The following is a 24335-nucleotide window of genomic DNA, read 5'->3' as shown; positions in this document are numbered from 1 at the left end:
TCCCTCATGCTGCGAAACTCAACCGTCTTTGAGAGGATGGAGAGGATTTAGCCGGTGAAATTCGGAGGCGTTCCTTCCTCTGTCGCTCGTGGCGCCGCCCATGAATCCCTCGATCTCGCTGTGCCTGAGCGGGTCCTTTCTGGTCGCGCCACCCACCAAATCAGTGGACCTCAGAGGAAGCTCTCGGCCCTCACGCTCTTCGTCGTGCGAAGAAGGTCGACCCTTCAGTTTCAATCGCGTCCTGGACAGTTTGAGCTCTTGCGCCGCGCTATCGGACTTAAAGTCCGGTTCTTGCGTTCACGCGGCCACTGTAAAACGCGGGTTCGACGCCGACGTCATTGTCGGCAACACGCTGCTGAATTTCCACTCGAAATGCGGGTGCGTGGTCGATGCTGCAAAGGTGTTCGAGTGTATGCCTGAGAGAACGGTGGTGTCGTGGACGTCGATGATGTCCGCCTTCTGTGAGGTCGGAGAAAGTGACAAGGTGGTCTCTATGTATGGGCAGATGCTGCAAGAAGTGGACCCTAACGAGTTCTCGTTGTCCGTGCTTCTAAAGGCTTGTGCACGGAGAGCTGATCCCAGATTGGTTGAATCGGTCCATTGCTGTGTTGTTAAGGAAGGACGTGTCATGGATGGTTTCTTGAGTAATGCCTTGGTGGGTGCTTACGCGAAATCTGGATATAGGTTGGTTGCTGAGAAACTGATTGGAGACAGCGAGGGCAGGGATGTGGTCTCTTGGACTTCGCTTATCTCTAGGGCCGTGGAAGAGGGAGAAGCGGAGATGGCCATGAGCTATTTCTTTAGGATGCAAGAAGATGGGATCGCTCCAAACGAAATAACGATTTTGAGCGTCTTGAGGGCGTGTTCCTTGATCAACGAACTTCTGGTCTTCCAATGGGTACAGGGCTTGATTATGAAAGTGGGATGGTGCTTGGATGATTTTGTGTTGAATTCTCTGTTGGAAATGTACTTGGTTAAGGGTTATTTCTTCGAAGGAATGCAGATTTTCTGCAAGTATATGTTCTTAGGCGAGGACCGGTATCTTCAACCAGAAACATTGGCTGTTATCCTTCAGGGGTGCTGCCGTGTGGGCTTTCTTGAGCTGGGGAAACAGATGCACTGTTATCTGATAAAGAAGAGAGCCTTTCCAAGCTTAGTGGTAGAGAACTCGCTCATCAATTTATATGCAGAAAACGGACGTGCACATTCTGCATTCGAACTCTTTAAAAGGATGTCTGTCAAAGACATCGTTTCTTGGAATTGCATCATCTCTTGTCTTGCAAGATATGGGAACTACAGCGATGCCTTATTGCAATTCAAGAAGATCCACTGCAATGAAGGCAATGAACCAAGCAGTCCTGATTTTGTCACGGCATTGGCAATACTTCAGGCTTGCTCAGAAATGTCATCATCTCAGCTAGGTCAAATGTTCCATGGATACATAACCAAAACAGGATTGGTTTGTGATATTTTCTTACAGAACTCTCTAATCGACATGTATGGAAGGACGGGTAGATTAGATTTAGCAAAGAGCATCTTCCAGGACATGCAAATTAAGGATCTACCTTCCTATAACTCTCTGATCACAGCGCTGGGAATCAATGGAGATGGGCTATCTGCTCTTAGGGCATTCGACAAGTTGAAGGAACTGGAAACAATCCAACCAAATGGAGTTACATTCACCAACGTTCTTTCAGCATGCGCCCATGCAGGAATGGTTGAAGAAGGGCTCGGGATTTTCTACTCCATGAAAAGAGAATATGGTATCGAGCCAAGCATGGAACACTTTGCTTGTGTGGTCGATCTGTTGGCAAGATCAGGTAAACTCGAAGAAGCTCTAACCTTCATCAGGGCCATGCCCACAGCGCCAGGACCCGCAGTCTGGGGGGCTCTTTTAGGTGCTTGCGCAATTCACAACCGCATTGACGTGGCTGAAGAATCGGCAAAATGGCTCTCGCTTTTGGACCAAAAGGGAAAAGCCTGGAGGGTTGGCTTGTCGAATGTCTACGCGAGCGCAGGTCGATGGGAGGACTCATGGAAGGTGAGAGCTGAGCTGGAGCGATTAGATGGGAAGGAGGTAGCATGGAGCAGCGTGGCTGTCCAAGGTGAGGATGTGAAGTTCATGGTTAATGACACGAAGCATCCGCAGAGTAGGAGTATTTATGAAGTGTTGGCGACGCTCACAAACCACATCAAATTGTAGGACTGTTGTCTGATCAATGAGATGGCGCAGCTCCTGAACGGGGTTGGCCATATATACTGTATAGGACTCTACCAAAGAACCCGCGTTTCTTTCTTTTCGCAAGGAAGAAGATGATGGAATTAATCAACTAGTCCAGAAAGCAACCCTTACTGCTGTCCAACCACTTCGGATGGCTGAGACCGTTCGATTGGCTGGTGATTCACTCGCTCGATCCTCCTTCAGGCACAACCTGCCGTGGTGTATGCCCCTTCCCTTGATATTCACCTCCTACGATGCTATGTTTCGCTCATTAGAGAAATTGAGTTTGATGGTTTTCTGGGACTGTGTTAATGAATGCGCAGTATCCTTGCCCCCGATGAAACTCCTGGTAATGTTCCCTGCGATGCTACAGGGTAAATGCCAATGCCCGAAATGAAAACTTAAATGGACGCTATGTGCTGATTTTGTGTTGTGGACATTTTTCTTTGATATACTGTGTTGGACATTGGTCTTGAGCATAACCTTAAAAGGCTCAAGGAGAGACATATGAAGGAATTTCCCGATATGGTGAAGGGATCTAAAATCAAGTACGAACTCAGGCAGGTTCTTGAATGAATTTCTTTCCAGCCATTTCCATCTGTCAAATTATCCTAATCAATTGACTAGAAGAACGTTCTTGAATGAATTTCTTTCCAGCCATTTCTATCTGTCAAATTATCCTAATTAATTGACCAAGAGAACACGTTCTTCATTCCTTACTAGCTCCGACGATTGTTGCTTCATCTCATTCTATCATTGCATCACCCTAGGTCGGAAAGGCAGCATCGCAAATTGGACTCTACCTCCATTGACCGAGTCAGTTTTCATTAAGCCGCTGATTTCTGTATCGTTCACTAGGAAACAAGTACAAGAGCTGCCTCACCACGAGACAAACCACAAGTCTCACCATTCTTGTTCTTGTAAACGAAAACTGGTTTGCATCATATTTCTTGGATCTAACGCTCATTGAAAATGCAAGGAATTTATTAAATTCGAGGAGCTCAAATCTATTACAGGAATCGCCAAGAGGGGAGGTAAAGCGTTCAATTTCCTAGACATGGCGAAAACTGCAAGAGGCCATTAATAAAAAGATAAATGTCAACCAAAAGGTTCAAGCATTAATTAAAAATACTATAACAATAGAAAAGCAAGACCCCATTCTCAAAAATTCAATTTGTCAGAACAAAAGCAGTCCTTAATCCGCTAATAACAGATCAAGATTCTTGGGGACTAGAGCTGACATGCAGCAACCAACTGCGGGTGCCGCCACGTCACGCTCTTCTTACAACTGGACAGCTGAAACTACTAGCCATGAACCGTTCAAGGAAGATTCGAGCTAGCCGGTCCAGCACCATAGCCACCACCTCCCCGTCCAAAGCCTGGTCTTCCACCAGGACCCTGCATGACAGAACTTGAATGTTATATTGGCCAAAAAACGATTGATCTTGATTTGTATAAACGATTTCTCTACTGCAACCAGTAAGGACGGTCCAATTGCTAATGGCAAGATTCTGACACTGTAAATCTATGGCAGTACTCCAGTTAGCTTTCCCTCATCCACTCAAGTTAGTGGTGCAAGACTCAAGCTAGAAAAGAGGAGTCAGATAAGCTAAGATGTCATTTTCTACCTGATAAGTATTACGGTAACAAGTTAAACCTAACCATAATTGTAAACACTGGAAATAATCAAATCGAGATGCATCTCTTGGCAGCCCTAAGTCGAAAGCAATGAACGATACAATAAGCTATGAAAGATAACACGTAAATAAACTCACTAATCATCTTAGTCAAACTTTTCATTCTAAGGAATACACAACCTGAGCTAAAAGTATACAAAATAGATGGCTTGTCCTAGAAATCATTTTCATGCAATGGCGAGATTCTATACCATCCAAAAAGTAAGGAACTCACCAATAAAGACATTGTGACTTCGTGCAAATTACAACAATCACATATCACGTAAAAGTAATGACAGTATGACTAGTAAGAGATTGGTATATTACCCCAAAGGAAGGCCGGTAGTCAGCAGGAGCTCCACCTTTGTCACCGAAGTCACCCCCAGGTCCACGGGGACCACCACGGTAGCCCTCACGGTCACCAAACCTCCGTTCTCCATCAAAGCGAGGTGGGCCACTGTACAACATTACAAAAAGTAGGATAAGAAAGAGGCTATGAACAGCAGGAACATAATCCCTCCTATATATACTGAATAGTGTATTGACATGATCGATATTGAAACTGAACATGAAAAACACTAAAGATACACCTAAAATAACAATTACCGCGGGCGATCACCAGGTGGGCCACCCATGGGCCTACCAGCCGGCTTGGCTTGTTTCTTCAAAGTGGCAGGGACAATTTCCGAAGGGAGATTCAAGTAAGTCCTGAGGAACTCGATCCCATCGTTCGTGAGGTACCAATAATAGTGCATCCAAGCAAAGGTCTCCGTCACGTACTCCTTCGACTTAAAACTCTGCATCAGCTTAATCACCTGCAAGTTTGGGACATCGATTTCCGGGTGTTTCGCGAGATTGTAGTCCTTCTTGGCATAGCACACTCCCTCTATAGGAACAACAAAAAAACATTCAACAAAACCAACTAAAGACAACAACAACCCAGATTCAATGGGCTTTATCTAGACCTTAATTCTTTGTGGTACTGACAAAAACTTCTGAGCACAAGTAAAGGTGTCTACAAATTCGTGGCACGAGCAAAGCATGATTAGAAACACCCCTCACGAATGCAAGTCTCAAAAGTATTTTGAAACCGAAAGCATTATTACCAGAACACAAATCATGTACAGAAACACGCCGCATAGTCGAAATGGATTGGAAAAAGGGTCGAGATAATGGAGAAAGGAGCGACCTTGGAAGAGGTACTTGGAGATCTCGCGGCGGTTCTTCTCCGGAATAATCTGAGCCGAAGCGGGGCAAACAAATGAACTCATCAGCGCAATTCAACCTCGGACGAGGACAGAAAGAACTACTTTCTCCCATTGATGCGCATGCTATGAAAACTCAAAAGACTTTAATCTTCTTCTTGCGTCCTCCATTCAGTTCATCAGCTACAAACCTAACCAGCTGAGAGCATCGACTCCACACACACACGCGCGGGGACGGAGCGAGAGAGAGAGAGGGGGGGTTACCATGGCTGCGATGAAGAGGAGGCGACGGCGATCCGGAGGCGGAGGCGGCGGCGGCGGCGGCAAGCAGAAATGCTCGGCTCCTTGCAAAACTCCCGAATCGCTTGTTGCAGTAAACCCTAGAATCGGCCGTTGGCGGTATTTTATAGCAGCGCTGCGGAGGCCGTGGATATTGGGCCGAAAGCTGGGCTCGGCCCATTTATTTCGATCTGCTATTATCGGAATGATACTACTCCACGGCCCAAAAAAATCTTCAGAATTTGGACCTTGGTCCATTGTTATTTGACCATAATGTTTTCAATAATTCGAATTCATATCTCCAAATATTCTCTTTCTCAATGCACATTTTATTTTTATTTTCATCTTTTTTCACACGCGCACGTATGTCTTTTTGTTAATTACTATGTTATCGAATTGTGAATGACAGGGAAATTTTTTTTCGTAAAACTTAATGAATATTGGAAATTATTGCTTTATTCGATACATATTGCTATTATTGAGATATCAAAATTAAAGAAAAAGGGTAGAAAGTTGGACTTACTTTGTTATAGCATTCGCCCAAAACGCAAATTGTACTCAAGAACAAAAAGAAACGGCATAAGTCATGAATAACAAATATTTTCGTAATCAAAACGCACTCCATGATGTGAGGGGAAGTAACTATTGTCAAAGACTAATGAGAATGGAGAGGCGGTTGTCATATCATGTGAAACAAAACGCACCTAGGGAGCGGTTGCTCCGAGACTTGATTTGCAAGTCAAATGTAACAAGTTCAGTTCCTTTGTCAATCTTCAATCTCTAAAAACCTTGATTAATTTACAAAAAGAATGGATTTGGATCCGGTGTACCGTTGACTTTGTGCTTTCGTGCATGCACCTAGGTGGCGCTGCAACCACGGGCTCACTCAGCAGACGGTCCATGATCTGTCAGCGCAAGGTTCCACGACCGAGTGTTGGTAAATTTTTAAAAGAGTTAAAATTTCCAATAAAAAGATATTATTCAATCACATGATTTATGATATTTTTGTGCAATTAATAATTTCTCGCGGGCCATCACCAACACCTCAAAGAAAGGGATAATTACACAAATGATTATTGAATTTTGGTTAAATATGTAATGTGGTCTCTGCTATTTTAATTTGTTCAATATGATCCATAAACTTTTGCCCACTATGCAATGCGGTCCTCAACTTTTAATATTTTAAACGTGATTCATGAACTTTTTATATATTTTCAATTTAATCCCTAAACTATATGAAAATATTCAATCTTATTCATAAATTTAAAATAATGGAATGATAATATTAAATATTTTCATATGATTTATAGACTAAAAATTCAGGAATCATATTATATATTGGTATAAGCTTGGGGACTATATCAAACAAATTAAATAAATTCAGAGAGCGCGTTATACATTTGACCCAAAGTTCTGGACCTCCCGTGAAATTATCCCCTGAAGAGATGGCGGACGCCTTCGAATAAATCAAGCGACAGCTTCACAGTCCGCGTCGTCCGCGACTCACTGAGTCGTTCATGGAAGACGGTAACAGCTGCGCCCTCACGGTCGTCGCCGCCGCCGCCGCCCCTTCGACTTCGCTTCCGCCGTCCCTCGCGCTCGCCGTAACCGCAATGGCGACCCTTCCGCGCCGTCAATAGCCGCGGTCGCGCGACCCTTGCCGCTCGCCTACGGCCATTTTGACTCCCCCCGAATTGTTTATTCACCCTCTTCGAACGCAGCATAACACTCATCGGAGCCGAACCACATCCTCTCCTCCGATGTCTCCAGGTCTCCTCCTCCCACCACGAGCGAGCTAGCTGCTGCCGCTTCCGCTTCCGCGATCGCGTTTTGGTTTCTCTTCCGTTCGAATCCCTAACGGCCGGCTTGCTCTCTCCCTTTTCCTCAGCTGCCAGATTCTCGTCGCTCAGGGCGATGGCGAGCCTGTCGAGCGGAGCGTCGCTGGGGCGCGGGCTGTCCCCGCGGTGTCCCGAGGCTCCCGCTCTCGGCCGGGCGCCGCGGCGTTCTTCGATCGGGCTCGGGAGCTTCCGGAGGAGCTACGTGGCGGCCGCTTTTGCCAACGAGAACAGAGAGTGAGTGAGGCTGCTCTTGCGTCCTTGAGTTTCGGCTCCCGATGCGGTTCGAGTTTGGCTTCGAAGTTTTTGAGCTTCTGGACTTGTTTCTGTTCAAGGTTTGTGATCGTCGGCGGTGGGAATGCTGCTGGTTACGCGGCTCGGACTTTCGTCGAGCATGGCATGGCCGATGGAAGGCTCTGCATCGTTTCGAAAGAGGTGATTTCGCTGTTTCGTCCTGTCTTGTATGATGATGTTGTTAATGTTGGTCGAGGAATTATGCAGCGAGTCTCAGATGGACATTGTGCTCCCTCGTTCTTGCAGGCTCATGCACCATACGAGCGTCCTGCTTTGACGAAAGGCTACCTGTTTCCTCTGGATAAGAAGCCTGCTCGCTTACCTGTACGATCGATGCGCTTTGTTATTTCCCGTTTCGCCTTGGCTAGTGCTTCACATTGCCTCGGATGATGGCTTTCTGATATATTGCATATTGACATTTGAATTCAATAGGCTATTTAGATGACTTGGTTAGTAGACTCAATGTTTGCTGTTGATGTAGGCATATCTAGCTGGTGCATTAAGAGATTCCAGTCCTTTTGTGAATTATGGAACACTATGGCTCCTGTTATGGAATGTTATATGTCATGAGATGATGAGCTTTGTTTGCGATACATTGGTACTGCAAATTGCTCATTTAATCTAGAGTTGAAACTATGGGTTTTGGTTGGTGTAGGGTTTTCACACTTGTGTTGGTTCTGGGGGAGAGAGGCAAAATCCAGAATGGTACAAAGAGAAAGGGATCGAGGTACTCCTTTTGAGATCATGGGGCTCCTTCTCTCTCCCTCTCTCTCTCTCTCTCTCTCTATTTGATTGGCTCCTAATATTTTGAACTGTTTTCTGCCTTGTTCAGATGCTTTATGAAGATCCAGTGACAAGTATCGACATCGATAAACAAACTTTGACTACTGATTCCGGAAAGCTTCTTAAATATGGGTCACTTATAATTGCAACTGGTTGCACAGCTTCAAGGTATCTGTAGTTGCAGCATGTTTTCTAGTTTGAAGAGTGCTTTTAACCCTGCCATCATCTGTAAACACGTGGGCATGATGAACTGTTCTTGATCAATTAAATTTTAGATTCCCAGAGAAAATTGGAGGAAACCTTACGGGCGTACACTATATCAGAGATGTTGTGGATGCTAACTCACTTATATCATCCTGGGTATGGACCAACACCATATTCATGCATCATCTCGCTCTACTTGCTTATAGCTTCTTTTCGGTATTTCTTGCTTCACTGCTTCTGTTCTAAAGAATTTGTATTCTAGGAACCTGACTGTTAATACCATTGTGATTTTCCATCATAATGAGAGAGCATGAACAATGTATCAAAGCAAAATTATGGTTAATTATTTCGACAAAAAAAATTGTTCGAACCGTTTAAAAGAACCTTATTTTTAAAGAAAAGAAACTCTTGAATGAATCGCTCTAGCTGTTCCCTGGAAAATCTCTGGCTATTTTTGCTATTCATTTATTGTTGGCAAATAATTGTACACCAGGTGTACTTGTATGACTTAGCAGCTTCTTTTCTCGTGGTTGTGTGATTCTGTTAGGAATGGGCATGGAGATCATGTTTCCCTTCCTCGCCCTGCGAAGTAAAACCTGCCCCGTGAGAGGTGGGGGATGGGGCTGTTTTGCCTCTGTGGGGCAACGGTGTAAGTAGTTGATGTTGGACAATGTGAAGATGAGAAACATGGAAAACAATTGTTCCACATTGTTTATCTAGAAACCTTTTCAAGCTTGCATATCTTATAAAAGTAAGACTTGTACTTGCACATATTCTCTATAAGAATCAATTTTTTTTATTTTTTTTTTCGTATTTTTAATAAAAATACATAAATAAAATACTTTTGCTATAATATATGCACGGGGTGGATTGAGGCCGGACGCCGCTAATACCGGCCCTGCCCCCTTGCCCTGCCTCTTGCGACGGTTCCCCTCGGGGCACAAATTCCCCGCATCTCGTGCCCATTCCTAGATTCTGTAAGTCCTAAAATTCTGGTCACATTATGCCAGAGAGGCACATCATGCTACCTGGAGCACTGGGTAAAACCTCCTGTGAACTTTTTTGCAGTCTAGTCCTGTGATTAAGCTTTTTGTCTCTAAGCCAAATCAACTGGGATAATAGCTCGGATGTGTCTAATACTTGGTGCCTCGGATTTTCTCCTTTTCCAAGAACAATTTGACTTGGTGATCAGATCTGAACATAAAGCTTTCTTGGAGTTCGTAAAAAAATTTAAAAATCTAAGAGGTACCATAAGCACTGGCCAAAAAAGAAAGAGAGAGCATGAGCTTCATTTTCATCTTCTCTGAATTTTCTGCTGTCCTTAGATAACATGGCTTGTTTTAAAGATTCATAGACGTTCTTTCTTACTTTCTAGGAAAAGGCAAAGAAATTGGTTGTTGTAGGAGGGGGGTATATTGGTATGGAGGTTGCCGCAGCAGCTGTTGCTTGGAAGCTCGACACAACTGTAAGTGGAATCATATTTTGCTATCAATATGATTGTTGAATCTGTTCAGAAAGCCTTGATAGGTGAGAATCAAAAGGTTTAGCTTGCCTATGTGTACGAGTGTCATCTGTGTTACCAAATCTGCAGTGACGTTGCTTAGGTCTTATCAAGCCTAGGGTGTTGCTTATGTCATTTCGTTGTTGAATTTATCATCTTCTGAGGACACATTTTACTGCGTAGGCATCTTTTATTATAAAATTCTGCACCTAAATTTATTGCATGAGTATCCTGGCTTCTTTGCCCAGTATCCATTTATCTTAACTTGCAAGTTTAATATTAGCAAATCTTCACTATTTGAAACAAGATGAATGATACTGTGATACAGAAACACAGGACCCTTTCCAATCATCGTCGATAGGCAGGAAAAATGCTTCTAGTATGGTCTAATGAATTGGTGCTAATTGAGTTGCTGGCAAATGTTGCGAACTCTTCTTTTATCCTGAATTATTTCATTTTTTCTCCTAAAAATTTTTATTGAAGGGGAAGTCTAACTCATAATCCCTTCTCTCTCTAAACAGATCATCTTTCCAGAGAATCATCTTTTGCAGAGGCTGTTTACTCCTTCCCTTGCCCAGAGATATGAACAATTTTACCAGGATAACGGTGTGAAGTTCAAAAAGGTTCTTCCTCTCTTTCTGTACTGCCCAAATTGGTGGATCGTGAGCGGCTATTTCTTCAAGCACACGTCTTATAGATCATCACCTTTTCTTGGCATGCCACTTTGATTGTGTACTTCTGCATGTTATCACAAGCGTTCTTAACTTGCTGAGCATAAACAGGGTGCCTCTATTAAACACTTGGAAGCTGGTTCTGATGGACGTGTATGCTCTGTTAAACTCGAAGATGGATCAACAATTGAAGCAGACACAGTACAGTTTTAAAACCTGCTGGACCTTACTTCCTTCGATAAAAAGCCCTTCTTTCGGGTTATCAATTCTACCTTCAAATTTATAGCTAGGAACCTCAATAAAATTTGTTCCCCTCTTCTCTCTCTGGGCAGGTAGTCATTGGTATTGGAGCTAAACCTGCTGTCGGTCCATTTGAGAGGGTCGGTTTAAATACATCTGTTGGAGGAATACAGGTAAGCGCAATGTCCAGCTAATTTCCATAATAAATTATATTGTCTTATTGGCTGGAATCTGTGCACTTTTAGCTTAACATTGGCAAGGTGCATGATCGAGTGATATTGCATTAAATTTGAATTTGTCAGGTTGACGGTCAGTTTAGAACAAAGATCCCTGGAATCTTTGCAATTGGAGATGTAGCAGCATTCCCATTGAAGGTATGCTTTTCTGAGTAGGCCATATTTCTTTTCTAAGCTGACTATTGTTGTCGTTCATGTTGGCAGATGTATGACCGCATCGCACGAGTTGAACACGTTGATCACGCTCGAAGATCTGCACAACATTGTGCAAAATCCATATTGAGTGCTCAGACCGATACGTACGTTTGATTCTTTGTTGTTAGACTGAGCATTTAGGTGCTGGTTATAGCATTCTAGTTCAATGATGCTCCCACTGACATACATGCAGATATGACTATCTGCCCTATTTTTACTCGAGGGTGTTTGAGTATGAAGGGAGCCCCAGAAAACTTTGGTGGCAGTTTTTTGGAGACAATGGTATAATATGCTATCTATGCAGCATATATTATGCATCTCTCATCATGATTTTTATTTTTTGTTTTGATAGTTAACCCTAGGGTATTATTCTCTATGTAGTTGGGGAGGCCGTTGAAGTCGGAAGCTTTGATCCAAAGATTGCAACATTCTGGGTAGATTCTGGTAAAGTGGTCCAATTGTACATTTTGCTTTTGGTTTAGCGGCATCCACAAAGTATGAATTTCACTCTTGTTGTATCGCAGGTAAATTGAAAGGAGTTCTTCTAGAAAGTGGGAACCCAGAGGTATGTTCTATTGACTAACTCACTCAACTGAATCAGGCTTTTAGGTACAAAACTTGACTTGCCTTTTGCATGCAAGCAATCAACGGTTTCATATGAAAGCACCACATATATTGAAGCATGGTGAACTTAAAATATCGTAGCATGTATCCAATATCATAATGATTGCTTAAAATTGAGTTAGTAAGTTCTCTAATAATTGACTTGGCTATGCTCAGTATGGAAGCCTTTGGAAACTTTCCTTTTGGCTTGAATAGAGGTGCTTGATCTGGAATATTAGAGGAACTTGCTCATCAATGATCTCGATATTCGAACCAGTTTTTGAAAGACTGCATCACATACCACATTCAAATGCGTGATGTATTTTCAATGTCTAAATTAGCTGGGAAGAACTTCTTGATTACCGTATATATTTTCGTCACATTCTTCAAGAAGCATAAACTACCGTGCTGTTTCCTTTTTCCAATTAAAAGGTCTGAAGGTGCAGTGAATGAACATCAACACTCGGAAAAGAGGACTCTAGAGAAAGGATGCGAAAGAAAATAGATTACCTCGACATTTTCTCTTTCACGATTTGCTAACTCATGAAGCTATCTCCTCATACTGTGTTATTCAGGAATTTCAGCTTCTCCCTAAGCTAGCAAGGAGCCAGCCTACTGTCGACACAACCAAACTCTGGAATGCATCTTCAGTGGAGGAAGCTCTAGAAATCGCTCAGAAGTCTCTTACGGTCGAACCTGCAGCGTGATCGCGGACATCGCCATAATTCAATTCATTCTTCGCCGTTCCCTGGAATAATACCAGCGAAAAATTGATGGCTCCCTTCTCATGTCCAAATGAAACTGAGTAATAATTTGAGAAAGACGATGCCTCTTTCTCTGGCAATCTGTGGAAAATGCGTCCCTACATTCGGCGCTTGAATGATTTGAAACAGTTGTGGTGGTTTGATTTCGACTTGTACTGTATCACGGGTCTGTTCGACGAGCTTTTGATATATTCAGTCTGTTGATTGTCTTAAATAATTTGCGACCCACCATCGCATAATGGTGAGGAGAAAATCCAAAGCACGGAAATTGCCTCGTGCAAATGCTTCAGAGGTTGGCCCAATGTAGGCAGCATTATACGTGATGCGCTCGGTGGTTATCCATTCTGAGTGCAATCTGCATTGCATTAATCGTTCGTCTCATAATCTAGTGCGTCGCGCGGTGTGAGATAGAGCAACGAAGACCGGAGTAAAAAAAAGAGTATGCGTAGTTTTAAGATCTATGAATCGAAATCGAATCATGTTGTCATAGATTTCAGTTGCATATGTGGCAACAGTGTTTCTTGGCCGCTGGCATAGTATGATGTCGATTTTTAATGTCAAACCAGAGGAAGAAAGAGGAAGGATCGGGAATTTAAGGCTCCATTTATTTCTTGAGAATGAATTACTTCAAAAGTATTTTCCTCGAGACGATACCTTGCGTCGCTCGAAATAACTAATCGATGAAAAATTATTTTCAATGTCGACGACAATTCATTTCTAAACGTTTTCTAGAGAGTGAAAATATTTTTCATTCGTTTTAAATCATTCATTTTCAGCGAAACGAAGGCACCTTTTAAGTTCGGCTCAAGATAGATGTGGACGAGAGTGGGCCGCGTCTTTTAGATATCGCCTTCCTTAGATCAGCTCGGAGCTTAAGAAAAATCGTTCGATCCGCTAAAACGTGGTTAACGCTGGTCCTTATTTTTTTAAAAATAAAGCCAAAATGTTCCATCGCTGCCAGCCTGCAATTCTCACTGATGTCATCGAACTAGATTAGTAATAATAATAATAATAATAATAATTCATTGACTTAGACCCTGACTCCAACGTCAACGGAGATGACGACGTCGGAGATGACGACGTCGCCACCATCACCGTGTGTGAAAACGCGTACTTTCCTGGGAGAGATTCCACGTTCCTCGACCTTTCGCATTTTCGCGAGTTCGAAGAGAAGAAGCTCCCTTGAGCGAGCAGAAATGTCGACGAACAGGGCCCGCAGAAAGAAAGTGATGCCCGCTTTTGGTTCCTGTTCGGTCGTCCGTCTTTTTTGTCCCGTTGATTATTTGATTGCCCTCGTGCTGCACAAGATTTTCTACCATGAAGTCCTAGAGAATTACGCAGGAGGGGGAACGATTAAACGGGACACGCTTCGGACACGGCAGACGGTACGTGAAAATGCTCGATCACAGCGCGTTCTTTTAAAAGGGGAAATGGGAAAATTTACCGAGTCGGTTTTCTAAACCCCCGTATATGGATGCTAATTCGGTCGGAAAAATATTCAAAATGTACCGACGACTGGACGCCGTGCCGGCGATTTCGTGCGGCGATTGGCGGGCATGACTGTACTGAAATTTCGCTCGGAGATTTAGGACCGCGTTGGCGATGTACAAGTAATTGAGGACGGATCTGGTCACTATCCTCGTGATTGAAGATTTTAATATCTACATGCGTGCAAAATGATAATGCCTAATTCAATGGCCGACCTCAGATATATACATTGAAGAACAATCGAGCATTGAACTATGATGACCAAACTACTTCTAGATATCTCCTAAGAAGCAACGGAGCGGGATCATTGTAAATCCACAATTAGCGAGCACCAAAAGTTCGGCAAAAAGTTCTCTCATTCGCTGTGCTCCACAATACTAATACCAATATAGAAAATACCAAGCAAAGCACAGAAGCAAACGGACAGATAGAACCGATTTGAGCAAAGCGAATTAGCAATAATACATCCGATAACAACACACTTTCAATTCGTCGCTCGAGAACTTCATCAAGAATAACGACAAACGGTAGGCAGAGGAATCAAGCTCTTACAAGTTATGTCCTTTCAAGTTATGCTCAGCATAAAGTTATCCAAAAAATCATAAGAACCAGCATACCTTTAGGGAAGAGAGGAGGGCAGTGAAGAGTCAGGCGGTGTCGAGAGCGGGCATGAGGGAAGAGAGGCGAGCGGGATCGAGAGCGAAGATATGTCGAGAGAAGAGCAAATATCTTTCGGGTTTGTTTTAAAATGGGTAAAAATGGAAGTATACTTTATAAATAAGAGTAAAATGGGAAGTTTTGAAATTTTCATTAAACTGAGCTTTAGGCATGGCGGGTGAGTTTGGTTCGGCATTTGGAATTCTAAAGTCCCTTCACCAAATTCAAACGGCCGCGTGACAACTTTATTTTGACTCATTTTCGGGGGCTGCAATTGCATCTACATGCGAGTGTTGGAGAATCTGCAAATGATGCTAGACAAGAAAGCCGTTTGGTCTTTATCGTGTCCCCGTATCACCGGGCCGCGCGGTGCAGTTCGTCTTGTTAACCTTGGCAGCAGCAAAGCCATAGGAGGAGGGAGCATTTGGGAAGAATCTTCCCGACACGTTATGAACGAAAAGCTTGAACCCGTCGAGTCAACTTCGTGGGACCCAGTCATTAGTTGCCAACATTCAAGATTCACTGCTTCAAATGTCCTCTCTCTCTCTCTCTCTCTCTCTCTCTCTCTCTCTCTCTAGAGAAGTCGCGAGCCTTTGTTTTCGATCGTCTAGGATCTGTTCATTTTCTGAGAAACCGTGTGGCTCCTTCCCTCAGCTCTTTATTTTATTTTATTGACTTTGTTCCCCCCAAATTTTTACTGGTCATTCATTTGTCCCCTTCGTTCTACACATCGCGTCTTCCAAGAAACTTCTCCTTTCACGCACTCCCACTTATGCTCGCCACTATATAAAGCAGCCCTTCCCGTCTCCTCCGATACGTGCACACACTCAGTTTTTACATGCTCTGAGTGTCATTCGAGTGTTATTAGCTTCCAAATCGAAAGTTAGAGCAGACGCAATCTCATTACTTGAAACCCAATAGACATGAAGGTGAGATTACTTTTTGTCCTTCGACAAGGTCTCTCTTTTTTTGGCACGTGTGTGTGTGTTCATGCACTTCTGTGAGATGGGGTTCTTGATGGTATTCTCTCCTGTGTTTTCTTGAGCACTTCTCTTGGTATCTCTCTGTCTCAAGCTTCATGAGTTATTGTTTGTTTCTTTGCTGTTGTAATTGTTAATCGTATAGCATGATTGCGACAGTTTATGCGAATGATAATGCTAGTAATATCAGATGATGCGTCGAATTCTTGTTCGTTGTTGACTAATATGTGGCCAACTTGTTGAAAAGCTAGTCTGTCGCACCACTTGTGAACGTCGAGTTCAGTTGTCGTAAAAAGATTGATATTTACTTGAAATCTAACTGGGTTTTGCTTTTCTGAATCTTTTGCAGAAGTTGGTGCTGACAGTAAATGTACGTGACGCCAAAGAAAAGAGCAAGGCCATGCAAGCAGTTTCTCGTTTTCATGGTATTGGCTCTCTCTCTCTCTGCTCTGTTTTTTTCCTTCATTCTCCCACTGAATGTTCGAATTGTCACTGTAATAACTAATCATCTTGTGCTTGAAATGTTCAACTTTATCACTAACCTCTGTCGCATAATGCTTTCCAGGGATTGGGTCTCTGAATATGGACATGAAGGACAAGAAACTAACAGTATCCGGCGATTTTGACCCGGTTAAGGTGGTGAACAAACTGAGGAAATCTTGGCACACAGAAATCGTGAGTGTTGGACCAGCTAAGGAAGACGATGGCAAGAAGAACGAAGATCAAGTCGTAAAAGCCTATCCAGGATACTATCCTACACCGCACACAAATTACTACATGCCCTACATGCCCTACATGCCTTACTACGAAGAAACCCCAAATTGTGTCATATGTTGAAATTCTCTGTGCTTCCAGACCAATAAAGGACTTGGTTTGTGCACTGCGGAGGATTGAATCAGTAAGGTTGATTATGCCTTATAAACACAAGAACGAGTGTGTACCTTTTCTAGAATATCACGTTTTTGTTGCGTCGTTCAGTACTTGTATGTGCGTAGGGTGTATATGTAGAGAGATTGGTTTTCAGTTGAGGAATTCAAGATATGGAAGATCCATTTTGTACTCCATTTCAACCAACGATTGTTTTCAATGACTGGAATATGCGGTGGATATTTCAAATTAAACAATTTGCAAGCACCAACAGATATCGTTCATTTCAATCGCCCTATGGCCCGAGGTCCATAGGCTGTGGCAGCGGCTATAGTTAGCTGATAAACATACCTGGTATTCCTATATCAGCTTCCTGTCATAATTTAGCCTCACGATCCTTTTGAAATGTATTTTGCTGGATTATAAAATTCTTAGAAAGAGTAAGGTCAGATACTAAATGTGATCCATGCGTCTAAGTTGTTGACTCAATAATTTCTTTGGCTTATGGTAAATTCTGGTGACTGGTCAAGTCAAGTGACTTCAAGCAAGCTGCAAGCAAGCAAGATATACTCGCCGAATTTCGCGAAAACTTCTTCACCAAACCCAGATACGAAAGTGGGGCCTTAGACCTTGCATGCCGGAAGTTATTGTCATTTTCTTGTGTTATTTTTCAAATTTGATCGCGTGTGTGAACTACTGACTAGCCATTTAACTAACCATTGCCGTTCTTATCTAATTAAATGAGAAAAAAAAACTTGTCTTTCATTGCATTGTTTGGAAGTATATGATGACAGCGCTACCACCTTCATCTTTGATTGCATGTATATTCTCTTAAAGTTGAAGGAAAAAAGGGGGCTTATACGATCATCATTTGTTGGACTAGATATGCCAGCCACAGGGGCCGAGGATGGGTCAGGGGATTGCTCTTTCTGTTCATCTTCGAAACAACACAGAGTATCTTTATGTCCTCATACAAGGATACTTGTAAGGATACCAACTGAGAAGAACATGACCTTACAATGCCAAGAATAAGTTTGACCTTCTAAACACTCATACTTGCAGTAACGGAGAGAATTTTATTGGTGAAACTATCTTGATCATCTTGCCCTCTGCTTCGTGCCTCTGAAATGACCTAACTACATAATCTATCTTAGTATTCAGGTCAACCACCTGAAAGAGCCCACAAGATATTCGGACCTCATCTAGAGTGCATGATCATAAATCTACCTAAGCTTCAATCCTTCATACACAACACATAACACTCAAGCAGCAATAATGTATCTTAACTAGCATTCAAGTCAACCACCACGAAGAGCAATTTGGGCTTCTGTTGTTGTGTACTCCCAACAAATGGTATCGGATTCGATGGTTGATTGATGGCCCATTCCCAATGTGCATCATTGTTTGGTAAATACCTCATCAAGTAATCTTATGAGCAACACGGTTTTCGAGCAGCGGTGGTGGTTGCGATGTAGCAACTCGATCCCGGTGGCGGATGATCGTAGTGCAGAAGAGTTAGAAAAAGCTCCACATTAAAAAATTGATGTGATGTGGGCTTGTTAATAGATCCCAATTAGCGCATACTTTGTTCCTCTTGCGATTGCTCCCAACAATTCTATGGCTACCTTCATGACACATCGCAACGAAAAGGTTGAACCAGTCAACTGCGTTGGCTGAGTCAGTTGCAAACGGTCGAGACTCACAGCTTCAAAAATCGCCAAGTCGTGAGGGACGACTCGACTGAGTCACTTGCCAAACGCTTCTTCAAAAGTCCCGCTCTCTCTCTCTCATTTTAAAATCGCGAGCCACTGTTTTGGATCGTCTCGACTCGTTCATTTTCTGAGAAACCGTGTGGCTCTTTCCCCCAGCTCTTTATTATGTTGACTTGACTTTCGTCTACTGGTCAAGAACTTGTCGCTTTGTTCTACACATCGCGTCCTCGAAGAAACTTCTCCTTTTCACACGCACTCTCATGCTCGCCATTATATATAAAGCAACTCTTTCGGCCACGATACGTGCACACACTCAGTTTTTACTTGCTGAGTGTCATTCGAGTGTTTTTAGATTCCAAATCGTAAGTTAGTGCAGACACAATCTCAGTACTTGAAACCCAGGAGAAATGAAGGTGAGATTTCTTTTTGTCCTTCAACAAGTCATCTTTTTTTGCGTGTTAGTGGATTTATGCACTTCTGTGAGATTGGATTCTTGATGGTTTTTTTCTCCTGGGTTTTCTTGAACACTTTTCTTGGTATCTCTCTGCTTCAAGCTTCATGAATTATCGTCTGTTTCTTTGCTGTTGTAATTGTTAATCGTATAGCATGATTGCATCTGTTCATGTGAATAATAATGCTAGGACAATCAAAAGATGCTTCAAATTCTTATTCATTCTTGATTATATATGGCCAACTTGCTTAACCGCTAGTCTATCACATCACTTGTGAATTTCGAGTTCAGTCATCATAAGAGATTATTCGAAATCTAACTGGGTTTTGCTTTTCTCAATCTTTTGCAGAAGTTGGTAGTGAAATTGGATCTACATGATGACAGAGGCAGGAGCAAGGCCATGCAAGTAGTTTCTGGATTTGGAGGTATTGGCTCTCTCTCTGTTTTTTTCCCTCATTCTCCCACTGAATGTTCAGATCATCACTGTAATATTAATCGTCCGGTGCTTGAAATGTTCGGCTTTGTCACTAACCTTTGTCACATAATGCTTTCCAGGGATTGGGTCTCTGAATATGGACACGAAGGACAACAAACTAACAGTATCCGGCGATTTCGACCCGATCAAGGTGGTAAACAAACTGAGGAAATCTTGGCACACAGATATTGTGAGTGTTGGACCAGCCAAGGAAGACGATGGCAAGAAGAACGAAGATCAAGTCATAAAAGCCAATCAAGGATACTATCCTACACCACACACATATTACTACATGCCCTACTACGAAGAAACCCAAAGTTGTGTCATATGTTGAAATTCTCTGTGCTTCCAGACCAAATCAGGACTTGGCTTGTGCACTGCGGAGGATTGAATCAGTAAGGTTGATTATGCCTTATAAACACAAGAACGAGTGTGTACCTTTTCTAGAATATCACGTTTTTGTTGCGTCGTTCAGTACTTGTATGTGCGTAGGGTGTATATGTAGAGAGATTGGTTTTCAGTTGACGAACTCAAGGCATGGAAGATCCATTTTGTACTCCATTTCAACCAACGATTGTTTTCAATGACTGGAATATGCGGTGGATGTTTCAAATTAAACAATTTGCAAGCACCAACAGATATCGTTCATTTCAATCGCCGTATGGTCCGATGTCCATAGGCTGTGGCAGCGGCTAAAGTTAGCTGATAAACATACCTGGTATTCCTATATCAGCTTCCTATCACTGCATTGTTTGGAAGTATATGATGACAGCGCTACCACCCTCATCTTTGATTGCATATATAATCTCTTCAAGTTGAAGGAAAAAACGGAGCTTATACTATAATCATTTGTCGGACTTGATGTGCCAGCCACAGGGGCCAAGGATGGAACAGGGGATTGCTCTTTCTGTTCATCTTCGAAACAACACCGAGCATCTTTATGTCCTCATACAAGGATACTTGGAAGGATACCAACTGAGAAGAACAAGACCTTACTATGCCAAGAATAAGTTTGACCTTCTAAACACTCATACTTGCAGTAACGGAGAGAATTTTATTGGTGAAACTATCTTGATCATCTTGCCCTCTGCTTCGTGCCTCTGAAATGACCTAACTACATAATCTTAGTATGCAGGTCAACCACCTCAAAGAGCCCAATAGATATTCGGACCTCATCTAGAGTGCATGATCATAATTCTACCTAAGCTTCAATCCTTCATACACAGCACATGACACTCAAGCAGCAATAATGTATCTTAATTAGCATTCAAGTCAACCACCACAGAGCAATTTGGGCTTTTGGTATGTACTCCCAACAAATGGTATCTGATTCGATGGTTGATTGATGACCCACTCTCAATGTGTATCATTGTTTGGTAAATACTTCAATAAGTAATCTCATGAGCAACACGGTTTTCGAGCAGCAGTAGTGGTTGTAGTGTAGCAACGCGATCCTGGTGGCAGAATATGGTAGTATAGAAGGGTTAGAAAAAGCCTCACATCAAAAAACTGATGTGATGTGAACTTATTAATATATCTTAATTAGCTCATACTTAATTCCTCTTGCGGATGCTCCCAACAATTTTATGGCTACATTCATGACACATCACGATGAAAAGGTTGAACCAGTCAACTGCGTGGGCTGAGTCAATTGCGTTGGATGTCATTAATGAGAGTCATACCTGCTAATGTATGATTATCAAAAGCCTCTGGCTTAATGGTGGATCTTTCAAGTCTTTCCTTCTAGCAATCTTCACCCTGTTTATATAACCAAACTCTGGAATGCTATTTCAATGGAAGAAGCTCTAGAAATCGCTCAGAAGTCTCATATGGTCGAAGCTGCAGCGTGATCGCGGACGTTGCCATAATTCAATTCATTCTTTACCGTTCCCTTGAATAAAACCAGTGAAAAATGATGGCTCCCTTCTCTGGTACAAATGAAACTGACGAATAATTTGAGAAGGACTGATGCCACTTTCTCTGGCATTATGTAGAATATGCATCCCGACAGACGGCGCTTGAATGATTTGAAACTGTTGTGATGGTTTGATTTTGACTTGTATTGTATCACAGATCTGTTCGATGAGCTTATGAAATATTTGGTCTGTTGATTGTCTCGAATAATTTGCAACACAGCATCGCATATCAGTAAGGAGAAAATCGAAAGGCCTTGCGCATATGCTTCGGAGGTTGGCCCAACGTAGGCAGCATAATACGTGATGCGCTCGGTGGTTGTCCATTCTAAATGGAATGCGCATTACATTAATCGTCCATCTCATAATCTAGTATGTCGCATGATGTGAGATAGAGCGACGAAGACGGGGGGGGGGGGAATTATGCATTGTTTTAAGATGTACGCATATAAATCGAATCATTTTGTCAAAGATTTCAGTTGCATATGTGGCAACAGTGTTTCCCGGCCGCTGGCATACCATGATTTCGATATATAATGGCTAACCAAAGGAAGAAAAGGAAGGATCGGGAATTTAAGGCTCCGTTTATTTCCTGAGAATGAATGATTTGGAAAGTATTTTCCTGAAAACGATCGCTTGAAATAACTAGTTGATAAAAAATTAATTTCATTGTCGACGAAAAAACATTTCTAAATGCTTTTGTGGACAACGAAAATATTTTTCATTTATTCGTTTTCATAGGCCATGATTTTTTAAGAATATGCTTTCTAAATGCTTTTGTTTGGAAGTATTTGATGACATCGCTACCACGCTCATCATTGATTGCAAATATATTCCCCAATGTTCAAGGGAAAAGGGGAGCTTATATGATTTTTATTTTCGGACTTGATGTGCCAGCCACAGGGGCCGAGGATGGATCGTGGGATGCTCTTCTGTTCATCTTTGAAGACAGTATAAATTCTTGCGTACCATACCATCCTAGTTAACAAACTTATAATGGTGGATCGTTATCACTCAATCTTCTCGGAACCAGCTGCAATGGATGTCATCAATGAGAGTCATACCTGCTAGGAAATTGGAGAGAGGCAGATAAGTAAAAGTAGTGCGCCCACGATTATCAAAAGCCTTTGGCTTAATGGTGGATCTTTCAAGTCTTTCCTTCTAGCAATCTTCACCCTGTTTATATAACCAAACTCCATATAACCAAACTCCGGAATGCTATTTTAATGGAAGAAGCTCTAGAAATCGCTCAGAAGTCTCTTATGGTCGAAGCTGCAGCGTGATCGTGGACATCGCCATAATTCAATTCATTCTTTACCGTTCCCTTGAATAATACCAGCGAAAAATGATGGGTCCCTTCTCTTGTCCAGATGAAACTGACGAATAATTTGAGAAAGACGATGCCTCTTTCTCTGGCAATCTGTAGAAAATGTGTTCCGACATTCGGCACTTGAATGATATGAAACAGTTGTGGTGGTTTGATTTCGACTTGTACTGTATCACAGGTCTGTTCAACGAGCTTATGAAATATCTAGTCCATTGATTGTCTTAAATAATTTGTGACACAGCATCGCATATCAATAAAGAAAAATCAAAAGGACAGAAATTGCCTCCCGCAATTGCTTCAGAGGTTGGCCCAACGTTAGGTAGCATAATACATGATGCGCTGGTGGTTATCCATTCTAAATGGAATTCGCATTGCATTAATCGTTCATCTCATAATCTAGTATGTCGCATGATATGAGATAGAGCAACGAAGACCAGAGGAAAAAAAAAGTTACGCATAGTTTTAAGATGTATGCATCGAAATCGAATCATTTTGTCATAAATTTCAGTTGCATATGTGGCAACAGTGTTTCCCAGCCGCTGGCATACCATGATTTCGATATATAATGGCTAACCAAAGGAAGAAAAGGAAGGACCGGAATTTAAGGCTCATTTATTTCCTGAGAATGAATGATTTGGAAAGTATTTTCCTGAAAACGATCGCTTGAAATAACTAGTTGATAAAAAATTAATTTCATTGTCGACGAAAAACATTTTTAAATGCTTTTGTGGACAACGAAAATATTTTTTCATTTATTCGCTTTCATAGGTCATGATTTTTTAAGAATATGCTTTCTAAATCATTTATTCCTCGCAAAACGAATGCACCTTTAGGTTCGGCTCAAGATAGATGTGGACGAGAGTGAGCCGCGTCTACGAGACGTCGCCCTCCTCCTCAGATTAGCTTGGAGCTTGAAAGATCGTTCGATCTGCCAAAACGTGGTTAACGATGATGGCCCTTAATTTTTAACACAAGCTAAAATGTTCCATCGCTGCCAGCCTAAAATTCTCACTGATGTTATCGAACGAGATTAATAATAATAATTCATTGACTTAGGCCTTGACTTCAACGTCAACGTCCTGGAGTACAAAAATCCAAAAAAATTAAAAAAGAGATGACGGAGGTGACGACGTCGCCATCTTCATGTGTGAAAACGCGTACTTTCGTGGAAGGAGATCATGTTTCATGCCATTCCGGCTCTTTTCTCGACCTCACATTTTGCGATTTTGAAGGAAAAGCTCCTTTGCGAGAGCAAAAATGTGAAGGAACAGATAGCAGCCAGTGGTGGCATTTTCACAGATGATGCAGAAAGTGATGTCCCGCTTTGGTTCCTGTTCGGTCGTCATCTTTTTGTCCCCACCCTCTCTCTCTCTCACCCCATTAATTCTTCGATTGGCCTCGTGCCACGTAAGATGATCGATCGGCAATGACTTATCATGATCATCCCTATGATTAAAGGTTTTCAATCCAGATATTTCATTATATTAGATGGAAGAGATATATGCGTGCAAAATCGTGATACTTTCTGCAGACAACGCTAGTTAAAGAACACCGGATCGCCGGGTCACGCAGTGCAATTCATCTTGTTAACCCATGGCAGCAGCAAAGCCTAAGGAAGGAGCACTTGGCGAGTATCTTCACGACATGTAATGACGAAAAGCTTGAACCCGTCAAGTCAACTGCGTGGACCGAGCCAGCAGTTGCCAACATTGAAGACTCCCTCTGCTTCAATGGTCCCCGAGTCGCGAGGGCCGACTC

The 24335-nt window shown here is 42.4% G+C and overlaps 5 protein-coding genes across 5 annotated transcripts; 4 read left to right on the top strand and 1 right to left on the bottom strand.

Annotated features, from left to right (window-relative positions):
- The first annotated feature begins 100 nt into the window (after positions 1-100).
- On the top strand, positions 101-2203 carry LOC115692307 (pentatricopeptide repeat-containing protein At1g15510, chloroplastic-like). The gene has a single exon (XM_030619111.2). The coding sequence runs from the start codon at positions 101-103 to the stop codon at positions 2201-2203; it is 2103 nt and encodes a 700-aa protein (XP_030474971.2).
- A 1133-nt stretch (positions 2204-3336) lies between these two features.
- LOC115692301 (40S ribosomal protein S10-1-like) lies at positions 3337-5471 on the bottom strand. Its single transcript, XM_030619107.2, has 5 exons — positions 5367-5471; positions 5087-5135; positions 4504-4783; positions 4225-4354; positions 3337-3619 (listed from the first exon to the last, which is right to left on the bottom strand). Exons 1-5 carry the CDS (start codon positions 5367-5369, stop codon positions 3542-3544), a joined length of 540 nt encoding a protein of 179 aa, XP_030474967.1. The 5' UTR covers positions 5370-5471; the 3' UTR covers positions 3337-3541.
- Positions 5472-6811: 1340 nt separating this feature from the next.
- On the top strand, positions 6812-12898 carry LOC115692275 (monodehydroascorbate reductase, chloroplastic/mitochondrial). The gene is made up of 17 exons (XM_030619079.2): positions 6812-7151; positions 7270-7453; positions 7552-7651; positions 7757-7834; positions 8166-8237; positions 8343-8461; positions 8569-8653; positions 9873-9962; positions 10520-10621; positions 10781-10870; positions 11002-11082; positions 11212-11283; positions 11350-11444; positions 11534-11622; positions 11722-11784; positions 11865-11905; positions 12519-12898. Exons 1-17 carry the CDS (start codon positions 7142-7144, stop codon positions 12648-12650), a joined length of 1503 nt encoding a protein of 500 aa, XP_030474939.2. The 5' UTR covers positions 6812-7141; the 3' UTR covers positions 12651-12898.
- A 2660-nt stretch (positions 12899-15558) lies between these two features.
- On the top strand, positions 15559-16920 carry LOC130134620 (heavy metal-associated isoprenylated plant protein 39-like). Its single transcript, XM_056317864.1, has 3 exons — positions 15559-15781; positions 16182-16257; positions 16398-16920. Exons 1-3 carry the CDS (start codon positions 15776-15778, stop codon positions 16667-16669), a joined length of 354 nt encoding a protein of 117 aa, XP_056173839.1. The 5' UTR covers positions 15559-15775; the 3' UTR covers positions 16670-16920.
- A 1760-nt stretch (positions 16921-18680) lies between these two features.
- LOC115668780 (heavy metal-associated isoprenylated plant protein 39-like) lies at positions 18681-19991 on the top strand. Its single transcript, XM_056317865.1, has 3 exons — positions 18681-18824; positions 19212-19287; positions 19418-19991. Exons 1-3 carry the CDS (start codon positions 18819-18821, stop codon positions 19669-19671), a joined length of 336 nt encoding a protein of 111 aa, XP_056173840.1. The 5' UTR covers positions 18681-18818; the 3' UTR covers positions 19672-19991.
- Positions 19992-24335: the final 4344 nt, after the last annotated feature.

The sequence above is a fragment of the Syzygium oleosum genome, unplaced genomic scaffold (genome assembly GCF_021117445.2).
Source record: "Syzygium oleosum isolate NSW1041296 unplaced genomic scaffold, Sole_v2.1 Sole_v2.14, whole genome shotgun sequence".
Taxonomy (NCBI): Eukaryota; Viridiplantae; Streptophyta; class Magnoliopsida; order Myrtales; family Myrtaceae; genus Syzygium; species Syzygium oleosum.
The sequence above is the reverse complement of the archived record's forward strand: the minus strand, read 5'-3'. Positions and strand labels throughout refer to the sequence as shown.